The sequence below is a fragment of the Gobio gobio genome (genome assembly GCF_949357685.1).
Source record: "Gobio gobio genome assembly, chromosome: 20".
Lineage (NCBI taxonomy): Eukaryota > Metazoa > Chordata > Actinopteri > Cypriniformes > Gobionidae > Gobio > Gobio gobio.
Window position 1 is genome coordinate 48,556,575 of NC_137113.1, and position 20,000 is coordinate 48,576,574.

General features: G+C 37.6%; 1 protein-coding gene across 3 annotated transcripts in view; it reads right to left on the minus strand.

The window, feature by feature from the left end:
• Nucleotides 1-20,000, minus strand: part of abcc3 (ATP-binding cassette, sub-family C (CFTR/MRP), member 3) — a 118,735-nt gene that overhangs the window by 37,499 nt on the left and 61,236 nt on the right. For 2 of the 3 annotated variants that reach the window (XM_079801700.1, XM_079801698.1), the window contains 8 exons: nt 19,057-19,183; nt 18,809-18,985; nt 13,868-14,035; nt 13,594-13,777; nt 12,104-12,212; nt 8,776-8,932; nt 5,756-5,963; nt 1,315-1,625 (listed from right to left, as the gene is read on the minus strand). In XM_079801700.1, coding sequence (XP_079657826.1) covers nt 1,315-1,625; nt 5,756-5,963; nt 8,776-8,932; nt 12,104-12,212; nt 13,594-13,777; nt 13,868-14,035; nt 18,809-18,985; nt 19,057-19,183 — 1,441 coding nt within the window. The remainder of the gene's footprint in view (nt 1-1,314; nt 1,626-5,755; nt 5,964-8,775; nt 8,933-12,103; nt 12,213-13,593; nt 13,778-13,867; nt 14,036-18,808; nt 18,986-19,056; nt 19,184-20,000) is intronic. The other variant, XM_079801699.1, reaches the window with a different exon arrangement.

Below are 20,000 nucleotides of genomic sequence, written 5' to 3' on the forward strand. Positions count from 1 at the left end.
AATATAATAATAATAATAAAATATAATAATAATAATATAATAATAAAATATAATAATAATAATAATAAAATATAATGATAAAATATAATAAAATAATAGAGAAATATAATAATAATAATAATAATATAATAATAAAATATAATGATAAAATATAATATAATGACAGTAAAATATAATATAATAATAACAATAGTAATAATAAAAAAATATAATGATAAAATATAATATAATTATATTAACCCTAACCCTGGATAAAGCAGAAGAAGATGGATGGATGGATGGATATAATGATAGTAAAATATAATATAATAATAACAATAATAATAATAAAATATAATGTAATGATAGTAAAATATAATAATAATAATAATAATAATAAAATATTATGATAAAATACTATGTAATGATTGTCAAATATAATAATAATAATAATAATAATAATAATAATAAAACACACTAATAATAATATAATAATTATATTATAATAATATAATAACAATATAAAAACACCAATGTTTTTAATCGCAATTAAATACAGAAAAAATTGCAATTAATTAAAAAAAAATTATTGATTGACAGCACTAATAATAATAATATAATAGTAAAATATAATATAATGACAATAAAATATAATATAATTATATAATTATATGTAATAATAATAATAATTTAATAAAAACGCCAATGTTTTTTAAATGCGATTAATTACCAGAAAAAAATATTTAATCGTTTGACAACACTAATTATAATAATATAATAATAAAATAGAATGATTATGAAATATAACAATATATAATAATAAAAACATAATATAATTATATATAATAATAATAATAATAATAAAATTTAATAATATAATAAAAACAAATGTTTTTAATCGTGATTAATTACAGAAAAAATGTGCGATTAATTCGTTTTTTTATCGATTGACAGCACTAATAATAATTGAGTAATAATTACACAATATAAGTATTATATTGTAATAATATAATAACAAGACAATAATAAAATAATATAAACAGCAAAAATACAATAGAAAAAAATGACATGATAAAAATGTTAAAATGTCAATTTGCATTAAAATCAGAGCAAAATAAGATTTGAAAAAAACTAAAGATAGAAAATGATGTTTTGCAGTGAATAAGCAAACAATGTCGCGTCTCCAAATCGACAAAAGAAGAAGATTTGATGTGATTTAAATCAGATTTCCGGCCGTCTGAATGAAGCCGCTCATGCAAAAGAGGAGAAGAAGAGCCGAGATGGCTTCTGACCCGCCGGACCATCCAGAACCGCTGCAATCAAGAGCACAAATACCTGCACAAAGAAGTAAATCAAGGCCAGAGGGCCAATGACCAGCGCAAACATGGGCGTGCTGCAAATGATCACAATCATGGTGGACACCGAGGCAAAGAAGGTGCCCAGGAACATGAGGACCGTGGACGGCAGGACCTCGTCGATCACGTAAATGTCCTTGGAGAAGCGGTTGATGATCCGGCCTATAGGAGTGGTATCAAAGAAAGACTGGGGGGTGTGAAACTTGTTGTCCAGCAGGGCCTGGTGCAGCTTTCGGGAGCCCTGGATTTTCCCCAGAGCCAGAGTAAAGGAGGAAAACATGACCAGGACGCCTGTGTTAGAGAGACCAGAGGAGGGGTCACTACACACTACACCTGCAGGGGGCGCTAGGGGAGCAGGAGAGCACACACACACACACACACACACACACACTCTGGACCAGAGAGACTTCCAGAGATGGCAAAGCGGCTCTTCTCCACATAATGACAGATCGTAGCAAATTCACCCGAGGGTTGCCGTCAGGGTTCCCACTCTTTTTCAGCAACCATTTTCAATTTTACTTCGGTGGGAATAAAAGACAATTATCATGCCAAATATTGCTTTCGAAGCCGTATAGTTTATTGCCATTACTTAAAGGATTAGTTCACTTTTAAATAAACTTTTGCTGATAATTTCCTCACCCCCATGTCATCAAGATGTCCATGTCTTTCTTTCTGCAGTCGAAAAGAAATTAAGGTTTTGGATGAAAATATTCCAGGGTTTTTCTCCATATAATGAACCTCAAACGGTCCAAATGGCAGTTTCAGTGCAGCTTTAAACGAATAAGGGTCTGATCTAGCCAAACCATCAGTTTCTGAGAGAAACCCAGCAGTATTTATGCTATTATTTTACCTCTTAACTGACGAGCGTGATCATCTCTGAGCTCAGCCATAACTTCCGTTAAGTGAGGTCAAAATACAAGTGTGGTCATAGACTCTTAAAAATAAAGGTTCTTAAATGGTTCTTTGTCAGGGTGTATGGTTCCATGAAGAACCTTTAATATACAAAGAACCTTTCCATTGCACAAAAGGTTCTTTATAGCATATAAAATGGTTAGAATAAAATGGTTCTTTAAAAGAACCATTCACAAAACGGTTCATCAGAGAACCGAAAAAAATGGTTCTTCTATGGCATCACCGTGAAAACCCCTTTTTGGTTCTTCCTGGCACCTTTATTTTTATTTTCATGGTCATAGATGTATACGTAGATGCCTCATTAGCGCCTGCACGGATCAGTAGAATGAGGCATCTACTATCGATATATCTATAACCACAATCTAATTTGACCTCACTCGCCGGAAGTTATGGCTGAGCTCAGAGATGATCACGTTCATCTGATAAGAGGTAAAATAATATCATAAATACTGCTGGGTTTCTCTCAGAAACTGATGGTTTGTCTAGATCAGACCCTTATTCATCATCTGGTGTCGTTTAAAGCTGCACTGAAACTGACATTTGAACCGTTTGGAGCCCATTGAAGTCCATTATATGGAGAACAATCCTGGACTGTTTTCATCCAAAACCTTCATTTTATTTCGACTGCAGAAAGAACGACATGGACATCTTAGATGACATGGGGGTGAGGAAATTATCAGCAAAAGTTTATTTAAAAGCGAACTAATCCTTTAACACTAGAACCGCCACGGGGTAAAATTTACTCATGGCTGTTTTTCAAATGTACAGATTTCCAATAAAATATCCAAGTCTCCCAGTCACTGACTTTTACTAAAACTGTGTTCTTTATAATCCCCTGTTGTTAAAAATGGTTTAGATAAAACCAGATTTAAAATCGGGGCATTTATACCTATAAGCGTCAGCGGGTCAAATTTACCCCTATATAATTATAACTATAACTATATTATATATAACCATATAATTCCTCTATTTTCGCGCTGTGTTTGAGCAACGCGTCGGCAACTGTAAACACAACACACGGTCAAATAAAGATGCTTTAGCCTATTTATAAATGTTCAAACTTTGATTAATTATACATTTTTGTTTTGCAATTTTGTATTGAGTATTGTTTGCTACTGTGTTGTTATTTATTCAAGTCTGCCGGTTTCCTGAAAAAAAAATCCGATATAATGGAATGAATAAAAGAATTTTCATGATTTTCCCAAGTTTATTGGTGTTGTTCTCTTATTCAAATTATAAATGATATAACTATACAAATGAATAATTAATTAGGTCAAACTGTGCGTGTGTTATCCTTATCGTTAGTTGTCATAAATCTTATGCAGTGCTGTAATTATTATTGCTCTTCATTGTCTATTTAGGGTATTTTAGTCATTTAAATAACATGGCTTATCTTAATAATGGGATTAATGACAGTTTATTATAATATTACACCACCCAAATATGTATTTATTTCCATCTAATTCTCGTCGCCATTGCGGGTTTAGCCTATAGTTATCAAAAAGTAATTAGTGTAGCTGCTTAAAATAGCATAAAACAACAGGACAAAAACATAGTTGATGACTAAAAATGATCATTTCATGACTCTATAATGAATACATAATACAGTGGCATATGTTTTTTAGCCGTATCAATACAGTAATAATCTGCATGGGTAACTTTTACCCGCTGGTGGTTCTAGTGTTAATCATACATTATGACTATGGAAGCTTGTTTACACCACAGAATATAAAGAAAAGGTAATTGTTACTTTTTATCTCGCTATTCTGACTTTCTCGCAATTGCGAGTTTACATATTTGTGATATAAACGCGAAAATTGTCGCAATTCTTTTTTCCTCAGAATTGGATTTTATAACTTGCAATTGGAGTAAAAATGGTCTAAATGAGTCCTATAAATTATTTAAATGTTTTAATTGTTTTTCTTACAATAAATATTTTGGTTTCACTTTATTTTGATGGTCCCTTTAACACATTCTGTTGACTATAAATAACATTGCACCTACATGTCTACTAATTCTCATTAGAGTGTTAGTAGAGTATTAGTAGACTGGTAGGGTTAGGGTTAGAATAAGTTGACATGTACTTGCAAAGTTACTTATAGTCAGTAGAATGTCTGTTGGAGGACCATCACAATAAAGAGTTAGCAGACATTAAGCAGACAGTCTACTGATAATCTAATGAGAGTTAGTTGACATGTAGTTGCAAATTTACTTATAGTCAACATAATGTTCAAAAGGGACCATCAAAATAAAGTGTTACCAATATTTTATAATACAGGCTTTGGTTATTAACAGCAAAAAAAGAGAAATGAACAAAGACAGATTTCATGAAATTAAAAATTTCACGTCAGGTATAATTTTTAAGTTTATTTATAGCAAAAAAAGGAGAAATGAACAAAGAAAAAACTCATGAGATTAAACATTTAAATTGGGAAAAAGTTTGGTACTATACATTTTTTTATGTTTTTTTAGTATTTTTGGTCAAATAAATATTTTATAATATTAAACATTTCAGGTCAGGTATAATTTTTTATGTTTTTTTTCTTACAATAAATATTTTATATTTTATACAATTGCGAGTTAACATATTTGTGATATAAACGCGAAAATTGTCGCAATTCTTTTTTCCTCAGTATTTGACTTTATAACTTGCAATTGCAGTTTAGATTTCGCAATTCTGAGAAAAGAAGTCAGAATTGAAAGATATAAACTCGCAACTGCGCAAAAAAGTTTGACTTTTTATCTCGCTATTCTGACTTTCTCGCAATTGTGAGTTTACATATTTGTGATATAAACGCGAAAATTGTCGCAATACTTTTTTTCCTCAGAATTTGACTTTATAACTTGCAATTGCAGTTTAGATTTCGTAATTCTGAGAAAAGAAGTCAGAATTGAAAGATATAAACTCGCAACTGCGCAAAAAAGTCAATTGTGAAGAAAAGACTTGCGAGTTTATATCACGCAATTCTGACTATATCTTGAAATTCTGACTTTATAACACACAAATGTGACTTTATATCAAAATGATGTGATTAGGGAGCAGCTTACGAGTTAACATTCACTGCATAATTTGAGCAGTTATAGCATTAGCTATTAAACATCATTATTCAAAATATTACTCATACGCATCAAACTCAGCATTCCTGAACATGTGCTTTCTGCAGCTAGCGCTGATCGTTTGGGCCAGAGATAAACTCTTTATACTCGCTAAAGAAATAACTTTTTTTAGAAGAATTTCCAGGACATTTTACATTTTCTCTAATTTTCCATGTGTTTTCCAGGACTGGAAAATTTGTCATCAATTTTCCAGGTTTTTCAGGACGAGTGGAAACCCTGCAAGTGAATCGTTTTGCAATTGACTCATTTGATTCAAAGAATGATTTGTTTCCGCCATCGCTCGATCGATGCTGTCCTCACACAGAAAAGAGCCGCTGGCTCGGATCTCCCGCTCTCACACGCGTGTGTGTGTTTGGAGCACGTGATGGTGGTGTGTGTGAGGAGGCGTGTACCTTGTGTGATGCCCAGCGCGGCGTACACCCCCACCCTCATCTCCACCCGCTCCTGCGTGCGGTTCTGCAGCGCGTCGTTCGTCCACTCGCTCAGCCAGAAGTTTGCCCCGATGGCGGCCGCGCTCTGACAGCCGTACAGGAAACAGATGAAGAGCGACAGCAGCGGGCCCACCGCCTTCATGTACTCCCAATACACCTTCAGCTTCACCTACACACACACACACACACACACATCAGCTTCTACAGGCACTCAGAGATATCACCACATCGGAAAAACTGAATACATGTATTTTATTATATGGGGTTTTGGTTCATTTATAAGAAAAAAAGGAATTTAGCAAAGACAAAATGTATGACATTTATAAAAATTGGTGTAAAAATAGTCAAAATATAGATTTATTTGGTTATTTATAGTAAAAAAAAGTTAAATGAACAAAGACAATTTATGAAATTTATAAAAATTGGGGTAAAAATAGTCAAAATATATATTTATTTGGTTATTTATGGCAAAAAAGAGAAATTAACAAAGACACAATGTATGAAATTTATAAAAATTGGGGTAAAAATTGTCAAAATATAGATTTATTTGGTTATTTATAGCAAAAAAGAGAAATGAACAAAGACACAATCTATGAAATGTATAAAAATTGGAGTAAAAATTGTCAAAATATAGATTTATTTGGTTATTTATAGTAAAAAAGAGAAATGAACATAGGCACAATTTATGAAATTTATAAAAATTGGGGTAAAAATAGTCAAAATATAGATTTATTTGGTTATTTATAGTAAAACAAGTTAAATGAACAAAGACAATTTATGAAATTTATAAAAATTGGGGTAAAAATTGTCAAAATATATATTTATTTGGTTATTTATGGCAAAAAAGAGAAATTAACAAAGACACAATGTATGAAATTTATAAAAATTGGGGTAAAAATTGTCAAAATATAGATTTATTTGGTTATTTATAGCAAAAAAGAGAAATGAACAAAGACACAATTTATGAAATGTATAAAAATTGGGGTAAAAATTGTCAAAATATAGATTTATTTGGTTATTTATAGCAAAAAAGAGAAATGAACAAAGGCACAATTTATGAAATTTATAAAAATTGGGGTAAAAATTCTCAGAATATATATTTATTTGGTTATTTATAGCAAAAAAGAGAAATGAACAAAGTCAATTTATGAAATTTATAAAAAGTGGGGTAAAAATTTTCTAAATATATATTTATTTGGTTATTTATAGCAAAAAAAGGTAAATGAACAAAGACAATTTATGAAATTTATAAAAAATTGGGGTAAAAATTGTCAAAATATAGATTTATTTGGTTATTTATCGCAAAAAAGAGAAATGAACAAAGACATAATTTATTAAATGTATAAAAATTGGGGTAAAAATTGTCAAAATATATATTTATTTAGTTATTTATAGCAAAAAAGAGAAATGAACAAAAACTAAATTTATGAAATGTATAAAAATTGGGGTAAAAATTGTCAAAATATATATTTATTTGGTTATTTATCGCAAAAAAAGAGAAATTAACAAAGACATAATTTATTAAATGTATAAAAATTGGGGTAAAAATTGTCAAAATATATATTTATTTAGTTATTTATAGCAAAAAAGAGAAATGAACAAAGACAAAATGTATGACATTTATAAAAATTGGGGTAATAATTGTCAAAATATAGATTTATTTGGTTATTTATAGCAAAAAAAGAGAAATGAACAAAGAAAAAACTCATGAGATTAAACATTTAAATTGGGAAAAAGTGAGTACTATATATTTTTTTATGTTTTTTTATATTTTTGTAAAATAAATATTTTGTAATATTAAAAATGTCAGGTCTGGTATAATCTTTTATGCTTTTTTCTTAAAATAAATATTTTATTATGGGTTTATAATATAATATATAATAATACAATTGGGGTAAAAATGGTCTAAATGAGTCCTCAATTTTTTTATGTTTTTGTAAAATAAATATTTTATAATATAAAAAAATTCAGGTCAGGTATAATTTTTTATGTTTTTTTCTTACAATACATTTACAATAAATATTTTATTATGGGTTTATAATATAATATATAATAATACAATTGGGGTAAAAATGGTCTAAATGAGTCCTATAAATTATTTAAATGTTTAATTAATTGTTTTTCTTACTATTAATATTTTATAACACAGGCTTTTGTTATTTATAGCAAAAAAGGTAAATGAACAAAGACAATTTATGAAATTTATAAAAAATTGGGGTAAAAATATTCAAAATATAGATTTATTTGGTTATTTATAGCAAAAAAGAGAAATGAACAAAGACACAATTTATGAAATTTATAAAAATTGGGGTACAAATTGTCAAAATATTGATTTATTTGGTTATTTATGGCAAAAAAGAGAAATGAACAAAGACACAATTTATGAAATTTATAAAAATTGGGGTAAAAATTGTCAAAATATAGATTTATTTGGTTATTTATAGCAAAAAAGAGAAATGAACAAAGACAATTTATGAAATGTATAAAAATTGGGGTAAAAATTGTCAAAATATAGATTTATTTGGTTATTTATAGCAAAAAAGAGAAATGAACAAAGGTACAATTTATGAAATGTATAAAAATTGGGGTAAAAATGGTGGGTTTATAATATAATATATAATATATAATAATACAATTGGGGTAAAAATGGTCTAAATGAGTCCTCAATTTTTTTATGTTTTTGTAAAATAAATATTTTATAATATAAAAAAATTCAGGTCAGGTATAATTTTTTATGTTTTTTTCTTACAATACATTTACAATAAATATTTTATTATGGGTTTATAATATAATATATAATAATACAATTGGGGTAAAAATGGTCTAAATGAGTCCTATAAATTATTTAAATGTTTAATTAATTGTTGTAATATTTTACAACACAGGCTTTTGTTATTAATAGCAACAAAAGAGAAATGAACAAAGGCATGTGTGAAGTTAAAGATGAGAGTGCCCAGAGGAGGCAGTGAGGAGTGGCTCACCCGGCCCGTCTCAGTGGTCTCTGCCTGGATCAGCTTCTGCTCCTTCTTCTGCTCCTTCTTCTCCGCCAGCGGCTCCGAGTGTTTCCTCTCGCTGCAGCGGCGCCGGCGGGACATCTTCTTCGGGTTCTCCGGGTCGTTGGACATGATGCTGATCTGCCTGGAGGACACAAGAGCACAGATAACTCAAACAGTAGAGCATGCCGAGGTCATGGGTTCCAATCCCAGGGAAAGCAAGAACTGACTAGATGTAAAATGTGTGCCTTGAATGCAATGCAAGTCGCTTTGGATAAAAGCGTCTGCCAAATGCATAAATGTAACTAACACAACTATCAGATAATATTCAACATGCATGCACACTCATCTGACAGAGGTGGACAGTAACTAAGAACATTTACTTGAGTTCTGTACTTAAATACACTTTTTGAGTATCTGTACTTTCCTTGAGTAGTATTGTTTCTGGAAACTTACGACTTTTACTTCACTACATTTCAAAGACAAATATCGTACTTTTTACTCCACTACATTTCTAGGCCCTCGAAGTTGAAAGTCGTAGCTGTTTCGAAAAATAGTGGATGATTTGTTTTCTTCTTTAAAATGTGATTGTTTTTTTTGTTTTGTTTTTTGCAGACAGCCTATCTGTAATCACTCTTGTCGGATCACATTAAGTTCAATGATTTCCAAGTATTTTTTGAACACTAATCAATTGATGGCAAAATAGAAGGCGGCAGTTCCCAGACGCACAACCATGATCATACTTAAAAGTTAAAATTCAGAAGAGCAGACGTGGAGAAGTCTGAAAAAGTGCGATGACACGAAAGTGCACAGAAAGCTGCCTCTCAGACGCCAGACCACAAGAACTGAAGTTTAGTCTATTGAATCTACTAAAATAAAACTAGACTAAAACTAAAACAATTCAGATGCCTAAAGTGTTGTAGTCAAAAGACTATGACTAACACTAAATCACAATTTGCTGTCAAAATTAACATGGGTATAAAATATAGTTGGTTAAATGATTTTAATAGATTTATCCGCCAAGTTGCCGTAGCCTTGTGGATACAACGCTAACACATAACGTTCCACAATGATGTTAGTTAGCATTCAAAAACGACGTAGTTGGACTAATAATGTTAAGTCCTTTCAGAAATATGTTTGTACATAATCCTGTCAAATAAACACAATGTAGAAACCTTTCTTTTCTAGTATGATTTTGACTTTGATAAGAGTTTTGTAACTTTTAAACAAGTATTTACAGTTTTTTTTATTCGCTTTAGTACTATTTTCACAAGTAAGGTGTACATTTTCAAAACTCTTAGTGCAAAAATCCAAACTGATCACACTTGTAACACAGCTAGTCATTCTTTCAAAATCTGATCTCATGCTTTCATTCAGTTGCACATATTTTCAGTCCATGTAATCATTGTTTCAAACACAAGATTATTATAATATATAATGAGAACATTTGGTTTAATCACCGAAACACAACAGTGTGATCTTCTTTCAGTTTAGTACTTTTAACAATCAGTTCATCCAACAGAAAACAATATAAGATACATGTTTCAAATCTCCCTCGTTGCTGAATTATCTACAGTAACAGAGGCTACATTTGCCTCATTAGAAAATACACTAACATTACCTAACTTATGTCATTGAATCCATAATGTTTGTAATAGCATTATTCAGTGTTATCAAAAGGTGTGATGAAGTTATTACACAGCCATGATGCTCTGTGCTATAACAGAGTTTGCTGCCAATACAGTAAATGTTCTCACTGTACCATATTACTCGAATCTAAAGTTGAGCTTTATAAAGGTGAGTTACGGTATTGTGGCAGACTCTACCATGGTAATCTGTTTACAGTATCACATGGCATACATACTGTAATGTAAAATGTTATATTTGATGCCATCTGTCGCCCTTCTTCTGATTTCTGATCAGTCTGATGTTACACCGTCATTGACTATTTCCTCTCCCTTATACTCTTATAATCTGTCTGGGTATACGTAGGCATAATGGTTACAAGCTATACAAACTGTATATTCTCTCCCCTTACACTAACACTAACCCTAACCCCTAAACCTACCCATCACACAAAACTTTCTGCATTTTTACATTTTCAACAAAAAAAAAACATTCTGTATCTATACGTTTCCTCATGGCCATGGGGACAAAAAAAATGTCCCCGCAAGGACAAGGATTTAGGATATTGCCATTTTTATGGGGACATTTTGTCCCCATAATGTAGAGTTTACCAGGCCCCCCCCACACACACACACACTTTGACAAAGTAGTTATAATCTAAGATAAATCGCTTGTAATGTAAAAAGAATTCATTACATATGGTTATCCATATCCGAAATTGCAAACAAAGTAGAAACTATGTCTATATAATCAATATCTATAGAAATCTGTAGGTGTACCAAATGATTCATTGATTAACCATTAAGATCAGTTGGATTAAATAATAGACAAATGTTTTAAAGTGAACGAGAAGAGATGCAAATCAAAAGTTTGATTGTAAGAGCTTTATGAAAGGCAGTTACTGTGAATGAAACATTTATAAAGAGGAAACACTTATTTTGTGTAGTGAAAAGGATACTTTGTGGTTTTGTGTATTGTATTAACACATTTGAAAATATGCTGAAATGTTTGAAAAAAGTCCACTTTTGATGATCTGTTGTGATATTAGCACTATGAGTTTTGAAAATGTACACCTTGGTTGTGAAAATAGTACCAAAGCGAATAAAAAAAACTGTAAATGAGTTCAAGATATGCTAGCATGACTGGCTTAAACCACCATGATGGAACAGCGCATTCATACAACAATGCAACGATAATAAAATAATGCGTTTACTTTTACTTTTGATACTTAAGTACTTTTAAAAGTAAGTACTTCTGTACTTTTACTTAAGTAAAAATCTATCTTTACAACTTTCACTTGTAATGGAGTAATATTTGACCAGTAGTACTTTTACTTTTACTCAAGTAATGTACTTTGTCCAACTCTGCATCTGTATGATGGAAATAATACATATTGCAGTCCAGTATCACCCAAAGTAAACTACAGTTACTGACTATATTTAATATTCATCTGCATGTGAGGTTAAGCGGAAACACAGCGGCAGATAAAGCAGAAGCAGCTGCGCGGCGAGAGGACATTAAAGATGCATGTGTACCTCATGAACTGCCTGCGCCATAGATAGATAGATAGATAGATAGATAGATAGATAGATAGATAGATAGATAGATAGATAGATAGATAGATAGATAGATAGATAGATAGATAGATAGATAGATAGATAGATAGATAGATAGATAGATAGATAGATACCTCATGAACTGTCTGCGTGCCTCGTTCACCACAGGCTCATTATCCACCATATCTGTGTGATTACTGAGAGCATCATCAGGGAAATCCTCCTCTTCATCAACCAGTGACACTGCAACACCAGCACCAGCACCAGTCCAGAGACAAACATAAGAAAGGATTGGTGAGACAAGTCAAATTGAAAACAAAAACTTGCATTCTTGAAAGACCAGTGCCCAAACTCTGCCTCTTACTGGAAATGGAAGAGGACAAACCTGTAAATGAACAGTCAAGCCATATTGGATAGATAAGTATTCACTTTTATATATATTATATTGTAAAACACTTAAAGTGTAAAATGATAGTTGTAATGGCACCTTATTTGTTTACACATTTTAATTGGTGCCAACTAGGGGCCGGTGTGTAGGAGCCATATTCATTTTTTGTTTCTTTAACTTTTATTTGCTATAAATATTTTCCATTTAGTTATTATGTTTTCTTAGTGTGTGCTCCTCCTGCAGGCAATGGGCGAAATTGGTTGTAAAGGCGGTAACTCCAGTCCAGCAGGTGGTGCTGAGACCAGCGCAACAGTCATTGACCGCAAGATTGAGTGTGAAGGAATGTTTGAAGCATGTGTTGGAGTAACACGCTTATAGGACTTATGTTTGTTTTGTTTATTTACCTTTTTTAAACAATAAATATCATTTAAAGGCAAGCAACTGGAACAGCTCATTCATTTTTTCGAGTCAAGACGGATCAGCATCACCACAAAGAGTACAAAACCATCAACAAAGGCTGGTTTATACCAGTACATCTATATTTATGCATTATACATAAAATGTAAAAAAATTATTTAAAAAATTCAGCGTGGATGGATGGATGGATGGATGGATGGATGGATGGATGGAAAGATGGATAGATAGATAGATAGATAGATAGATAGATAGATAGATAGATAGATAGATTAGATTGATAGATAGATAGATAGATAGATAGATAGATAGATAGATAGATAGATAGATAGATAGATAGATAGATAGATAGATAGATAGATAGATAGATAGATAGATAGATAGATAGATAGATAGATAGATAGATAGATAGATAGATAGATAGATAGATAGATAGATAGATAGATAGATGGAACGATAGAACGATAGATAGATAGATAGATAGATAGATAGATAGATAGATAGATAGATAGATAGATAGATAGATAGATAGATAGATAGATAGATAGATAGATAGATAGATAGATAGATAGATAGATAGATAGATAGATAGATAGATGGAACGATAGAACGATAGATAGAACGATAGATAGATAGATAGATAGGATGGAACAATGGATGAAGGATAGATAGATAGATAGATAGATAGATAGATAGATAGATAGATAGATAGATAGATAGATAGATAGATAGATAGATAGATAGATAGATGGATGGATGGATGGATGGATGGATGGATGGATGGATGGATGGATGGATGGATGGATGATATCTCATATTTACCCGTGACCTCCTCGTCTTCGACGATATCCTCCAGAGAGTAGTTTCTGAGGAACTCTGCGAAGGCCCCGTTCTGCTTGAGCAGCTCCTGATAGGAGCCCATCTCTGACACCCGGCCCTCCACCAGCACCAGGATGTTGTCCACCTGCGGCAGGAAGCTGATGCCGTGGGTCACCAGGATGCGTGTCTGGAAGTAGAGAGCGGCCCACAGATCAGGACATTATTCTCTGGACCACAATAAAGTAAACCATGCGGTTTCTTTCGTTATATATAATACCTTGCCCTTGAGGGCCCCTTCAGGCCCGATGACGTTGTCAAAAATATGCTTGGCCACATGAGCGTCCACCGCAGACAGAGGGTCGTCCAGCAGATAGACGTCAGAATCACTGTACAGCGCTCGGGCCAGACTCACTCTCTGCCTCTGACCGCCAGACAGATTAATGCCCTGCACACACACACACACACACCAAACATATGATCAATTATATGACATGCCAATTAATGAATCAAATGAATTGCAAAAAAAGACCAGACCATTTTTTTTTTGTTAGTTTGGTTTTTGTTTTATTTTTTCCCAGGGATCTGCCCGGAATATCCCTGGAATCGATAGACCGAAGATCTTCTATCGCTGGAAGATTCGCCCGGACTGTTTACGCACTATGATGCTCTCCACCCCTATGGCTCCGCTTGGCTTCGCCCTCCTTCCGGCTTCGCCTCAGCCCTCAGTCGCTCCAGTTCCACCTCTGGTACCCTGGTTCCACCTCGGGGGGTTGTCACTGCAGACTTTTTAGATCTGGCCTTACGCACTAGTACCCCTTTTCCACCAAGGCAGTGCTAGAGCTAATTCAGAGCCAGAGCTAGTCCCAGTCCATAGTTGGTTCGACTAAGGAGCCTTCTAAGAACCGTTTGCTTTTCCACATGCTGAGAGCCACAACAGAGCCATGTCTTACGTCACTGTATACGTCTCATCTTTCTCAGAAACGCTAGCGAGGCAGCGGCAATGTTGCCAAGTCTGTGGTTTTGCCGCGGGCTGTTTTTTCATGTCCGCGGGATGAAGCGACCCCAATTATGTGATATTTAGCCCCAGGAATGCGAATTTTAGTAGGCAACCATGCCAAAAAACATATTTTACCCCCTAATGTGATTTTTACTGGGGAATCCCCCCCTGGAACGCGATTGGGCTTGTTTTGAGAAGCAATTGGGCGGGTTTTGTTGTGAAAACCTGGCAACCCTGGGCAGCGGGAAACACACACACACACACACACCAGGCTTGTTCGAGACGCATCAGCGCTGCGCAGACCGATCCACGTATGATATATATTTTTAAAAAACGCATGAGTGAATCAAAAGCATAAGGAGTCATATGCTCTCGCTGGACTCGTTATCATACAGCGATCGGTCTCTGCACAGCACCGCTGCGAACAAGCCTTCCATCAACAAAGCAAACGTTGCGTTACTATTGATTCACATGGCTTTACGATCCTACATCGGCATCAAAACACAACGAAAACACAGCGAATCCAACGCATTCATGCAGTTCGCCGTAATTTGTGTAGACGGAGATTACAAACGAGCAGCAGCTGTTAGCTCCATTAGCTGCTATTTCAACAATGGCGGATCTCAAGTTTGTGTTGGTCTTGTTGACTCCGCCCCCAGCGCCTGACGTAATCGGGTCTTACTTCTAGCCCTGTTCTAGCCCAGCAATGTTTTGGTGCTACTTAAGAACCACTTTTCCTGGCTCGGAGCTGGGGCTTTGGGTGTGGAAACACAAAGAACCGATTTGAAACTAGGCTCTGGCTCCGATCTAGCTCTAGCTCTGCTTTGGTGGAAAAGGGGCATATGATGCTCTCCACCCCTATGGCTCCGCCTGGCTTCGCCCTCCTTCCGGCTTTGCCTCTGCCCTCAGTCGCTCCAGTTCCACCTTTGGTACCCTGGTTCCACCTCGGGGGGTTGTCACTGCAGACTGTCTAGATCTGGCCTGACGCACTATGATGCTCTCCACCCCTATGGCTCCGCTTGGCTTCGCCCTCCTTCCGGCCTCGTCTCTGCCCTCAGTCGCTCCAGTTCCACCTTTGGTACCCTGGTTCCACCTCGGGGGGTTGTCACTGCAGACTGTCTAGATCTGGCCTGACGCACTATGATGCTCTCCACCCCTATGGCTCCGCCTGGCTTCGCCCTCCTTCCGGCCTCATCTCAGCCCTCACTCGCTCCAGTTCCGCCTCTGGTACCCTGGTTCCACCTAGGGGGGTTGTCACTGCAGACTTTTTAGATCTGGCCCACGCCATCCTGAGGACTTCGCCACCTATGTGGTGTGGGTGCTGGTGAACAATGGATTGGAGTTCACCATTGGCCCCGAGGAGGACATCACCAGCCCCACTCCTGACTCAGAGCCCAGCCTGACACCACCTCGTGGGATGGGCACGACGCCTGAGCCCACCGCAGACAGAGAGCCAGCGCAAGATGGAGTGACTGAGCCCGAAGATGCGTCTGAACAGGTGTGTGTGCCGGCTACATCGCGTGCTACCATGGGAGTTGTAGAGGAGTACGGGGGGATGAATTGGAGCCTTGTCCAGGGACCTCTTGCTAGAGCTAGATCGGAGCCAGAGCCTAGTTTCAAATCGGTTCTTTATGTTTCCACACCCAAAGCCCCAGCTCCGAGCCAGGAAAAGTGGTTCTTAAGTAGCACCAAAACATTGCTGGGCTAGAACAGGGCTAGAAGTAAGACCCGATTACGTCAGGCGCTGGGGGCAGGGTCAACAAGACCAACAAAAACTTGAGATCCGCCATTGTTGAAATAGCAGCTAATGGAGCTAACAGATGCTGCTCGTTTGTAATCTCCGTCTATACAAATTACGGCGAACTGCATGAATGCGTTGGATTCGCTGTGTTTTCGTTGTGTTTTGATACCGCTGTAGGATCATAAAGCCATGTGAATCAATAGTAACGCAACTTTTGCATTGTTGATGGAAGGCTTGTTCGCAGCGGTGCTGTGCAGAGACCGATCACCGTATGACAACAAGTCCAGCGAGAGCATATGACTCCTCGTTTTTTTTAAAATATCATACATGGATCGGTCTGCGCAGCGCCGATGCATCTCGAACAAGCCTGGTGTGTTTGTGTTTCCCGCTGCCCAGGGTTGCCAGGTTTTCACAACAAAACCCGCCCAATTGCTTCTCAAAACAAGCCCAATCGCGTTCCAGGGGGGCTTCCCCGGTAAAAATCACATTTGGGGGTAAAATATGTGTTTTTTGGCATGGTTGCCTACTAAAATTCGCATTCCCGGGGCTAAATATCACATAATTGGGGTCGCTTCAACCCACGGACATGAAAAACAGCCCGCGGCAACAGTGATGAAGTAGCCCAATTCAGCGGGAAAACCGCGGTCTTGGCAACACTGTCGCTGCCTCGCTAGCGTTGCTGAGAAAGATGAGACGTATACAGTGACATAAGACTGGCTCTGTTGTGGCTCTCAGCATGTGGAAAAGCAAACGGTTCTTAGAAGGCTCCTCAGTCGAACCAACTATGAACTGGGACTAGCTCTGGCCCAGAATTAGCTCTAGCACTGCCTTGGTGGAAAAGGGGTATCTGAGGAATGGATTTGGGAAGAGGATGATTCCATGCCCCCACTAATACAACCCGATACAGAATGCCTACCTTCATGTCCACTGGTCCCTCTCTCCCGCCTCGTCTTTAGGGATCGCCTCATTACTCTGGCACGCCTCCCGTCAGCCCCTCTGCTCCTCCTCGGCCTCCCCTCGGTGACGTGGATTCCTCTGGGGACTTCCGTAAGCCAGCTACCCCTGGGTGAGTGGATCCCCTGGCTCCACCTCTGCCTCGGCTCCTCCAGGGACCGTCTGCCCTACGACTCCTCTGGGCTCCCTCAGACCTCCGGCTCCCCTACTACACCACGGACCTACGAGTCATCCACTGTGCCCCGGCTCTCCACCCACACGGCTCCGTCTGGCTCAGCCCTCCCTCCGGCTCCACCTCGGCCCTCAGTTGCTCCAATTCTGCCTCACCCCTGCTCTCCGTCTACGCCTAGGGCTCCACCACCATCGGCACTGTCACCCTCGCCATAGCCACGTCAAGGAGATCCCTGTCATGGCTCCTCCCTCCATCATGGCTCCTCCCCCCATCATGGCTCCTTCCTCTGACTCCGCTGCTGTGGGTTTCTATCCTGGCTGAACTCTGGGGTGCCACCTGGTTCCTCCTGCTCCGGGTTTCTCCCTGGCTCTGCCCTCCCTCCAGCTCCACCTCGGCCCTCAGTCGCTCCAATTCCTTAAGGGTCACTTGGGTCCACCTGCTCTCTGTCTGCGCCTAGGGCTCCACCACCATCGGCACTGTCACCCTCACCATAGCCACGTCAAGGAGACCCCTGTCATGGCTCCTCCCTCCATCATGGCTCCTCCCTCTGTCATGGCTCCTCCCTCCGTCATCGCTCCTCCCTCCATCACTGCTACAGTGGGTTTCCATCCTGGCTGGACTCTGGGGTGCCACCTGGTCCGGGCTTCTCCCTGGCTCCTCCCACCATCTGCACCACCCTGGTTTCTCATGTCATCACCTCTCCTGGGTTCCTGTCCTCCACCTACTCCACGTCCTCCACCTCAGCCTCCTTTGTCTGGACGTTATCGTGCCTGCTTTCTACTGAGTTTTGTGTCATGGATTATACATTTAAGACTTTTTGAATCTCGCCACCTTCTATGGTCCAATTCAACCATACTAATAAGCAAAAATGACGTTAGATAATCATCACATTCATTTTATATTTGCTGAGAAAAGCTCAAATCCCAAAAAAATGCTTTGCATTTGTATGTAATTGCATTGCTTAAATTGCTCACAATTAGACCAAGTATTACAGAATTGATATACAGGGGCCAGTTGCTTAAACTAAGCCATTATGTTAAGACAGTGTCTAAAGGTCTAGTATGAGCCACTAGCAGTTAGTCAAAGGGCATTCAGTCTTACTTTTCATATCAAATTAGGCCAGTCTATGTTTTTATGTAACTGATTTTAAAAAGTTATGAACAGTCTTAAAGAAAAAAATTGATGTCTAACTTCTAAGACTAGTCTTAACGGTTTATGCAACCAGCCCCAGGTCAGAGATTATTCAATTTCTTATTTTTTAAATGATAATTAAATACTATATGGCATATTTTTCTTATCATTAATTGCATTAAATGAACTGAGAAGTCATGCATAGTGACTGAAATGACAGTACCTTCTCCCCGATCTCTGTTTGGTCGCCTCCAGGAAGCACTTCCAGGTCAGGGGTCAGTGCACAGGCCTCCAGCACACAGCGGTACTTCTGCTCCATGTAGGGTCGGCCAAAGAGGATGTTGTCTCTCAAAGTGGCATTCTGGATCCAAGCTTGCTGTGGGACGTAAGCCACAGAGCCCTACCGAAGGAGAGGGGCGTCAAACATAACGTTCTACTAATGAATATTTCCAGATAATAAAGAAGACCCACCCGTATGGAGATCTGGCCCCCGAGCTTCTCCATCTCTCCGAGCAGGGCGGACACAAGTGAGGTCTTCCCACAACCCACATGACCCACCACCGCCAGCAACGAGCCCTGCGGCACCATCACATTAATGCTGCACACAGAGGGGTAGATTATTACGCCATAAACCCTGCGTTTATGAGCAAGCATGTATTCGTGTGAAAAAATGCATGCACACGCTTTCACACAAAAAAAAGTTGTTAAGTTCACAGTTTTTTATAGGGGATCAAATTTAGAACCTGCAGAAACCGCATGCATGGGAAAATCACTTACAGACACAGAAGGTGTAAGTGCTTTATACATTAATACAAGATACTACAAAACTAAGTGGTCCTAAAATACACTATATTCCCCTTCAGGTGTTCAATCCCTTCATGGCCACAGGTGTATAAATCAAGCTCTAGGCATGAAGGAATTATACTAAATATTCCACGCTCAACTGTTAGTGGGATTATAACAAAGTGGAAGCGATTGGGAACAACAGCAACATCACAGAGCGGGGTCAGCACATGCTGAGGGTCACACAGCGGGGTCAGCGCATGCTGAGGGTCACAGAGCGGGGTCAGCACATGCTGAGGGTCACAGAGCGGGGTCAGCACATGCTGAGGGTCACAGAGCAGGGTCAGCACATGCTGAGGGTCACAGAGCGGGGTCAGCACATGCTGAGGGTCACAGAGCGGGGTCAGCACATGCTGAGGGTCACAGAGCGGGGTCAGCACATGCTGAGGGTCACAGAGCAGGGTTAGCGTATGCTGAGGGTCACAGAGCGGGGTCAGCACATGCTAAGGGTCACAGAGTGGGGTCAGCATATGCTGAGGGTCACAGAAGTCGCCAAGAGCTCCAGACCTCCAAACTTCTGTGTCCTTCAGATGAGCTCAAGAACAGTGTGTAGAGCTTCATGGAATGGGTTT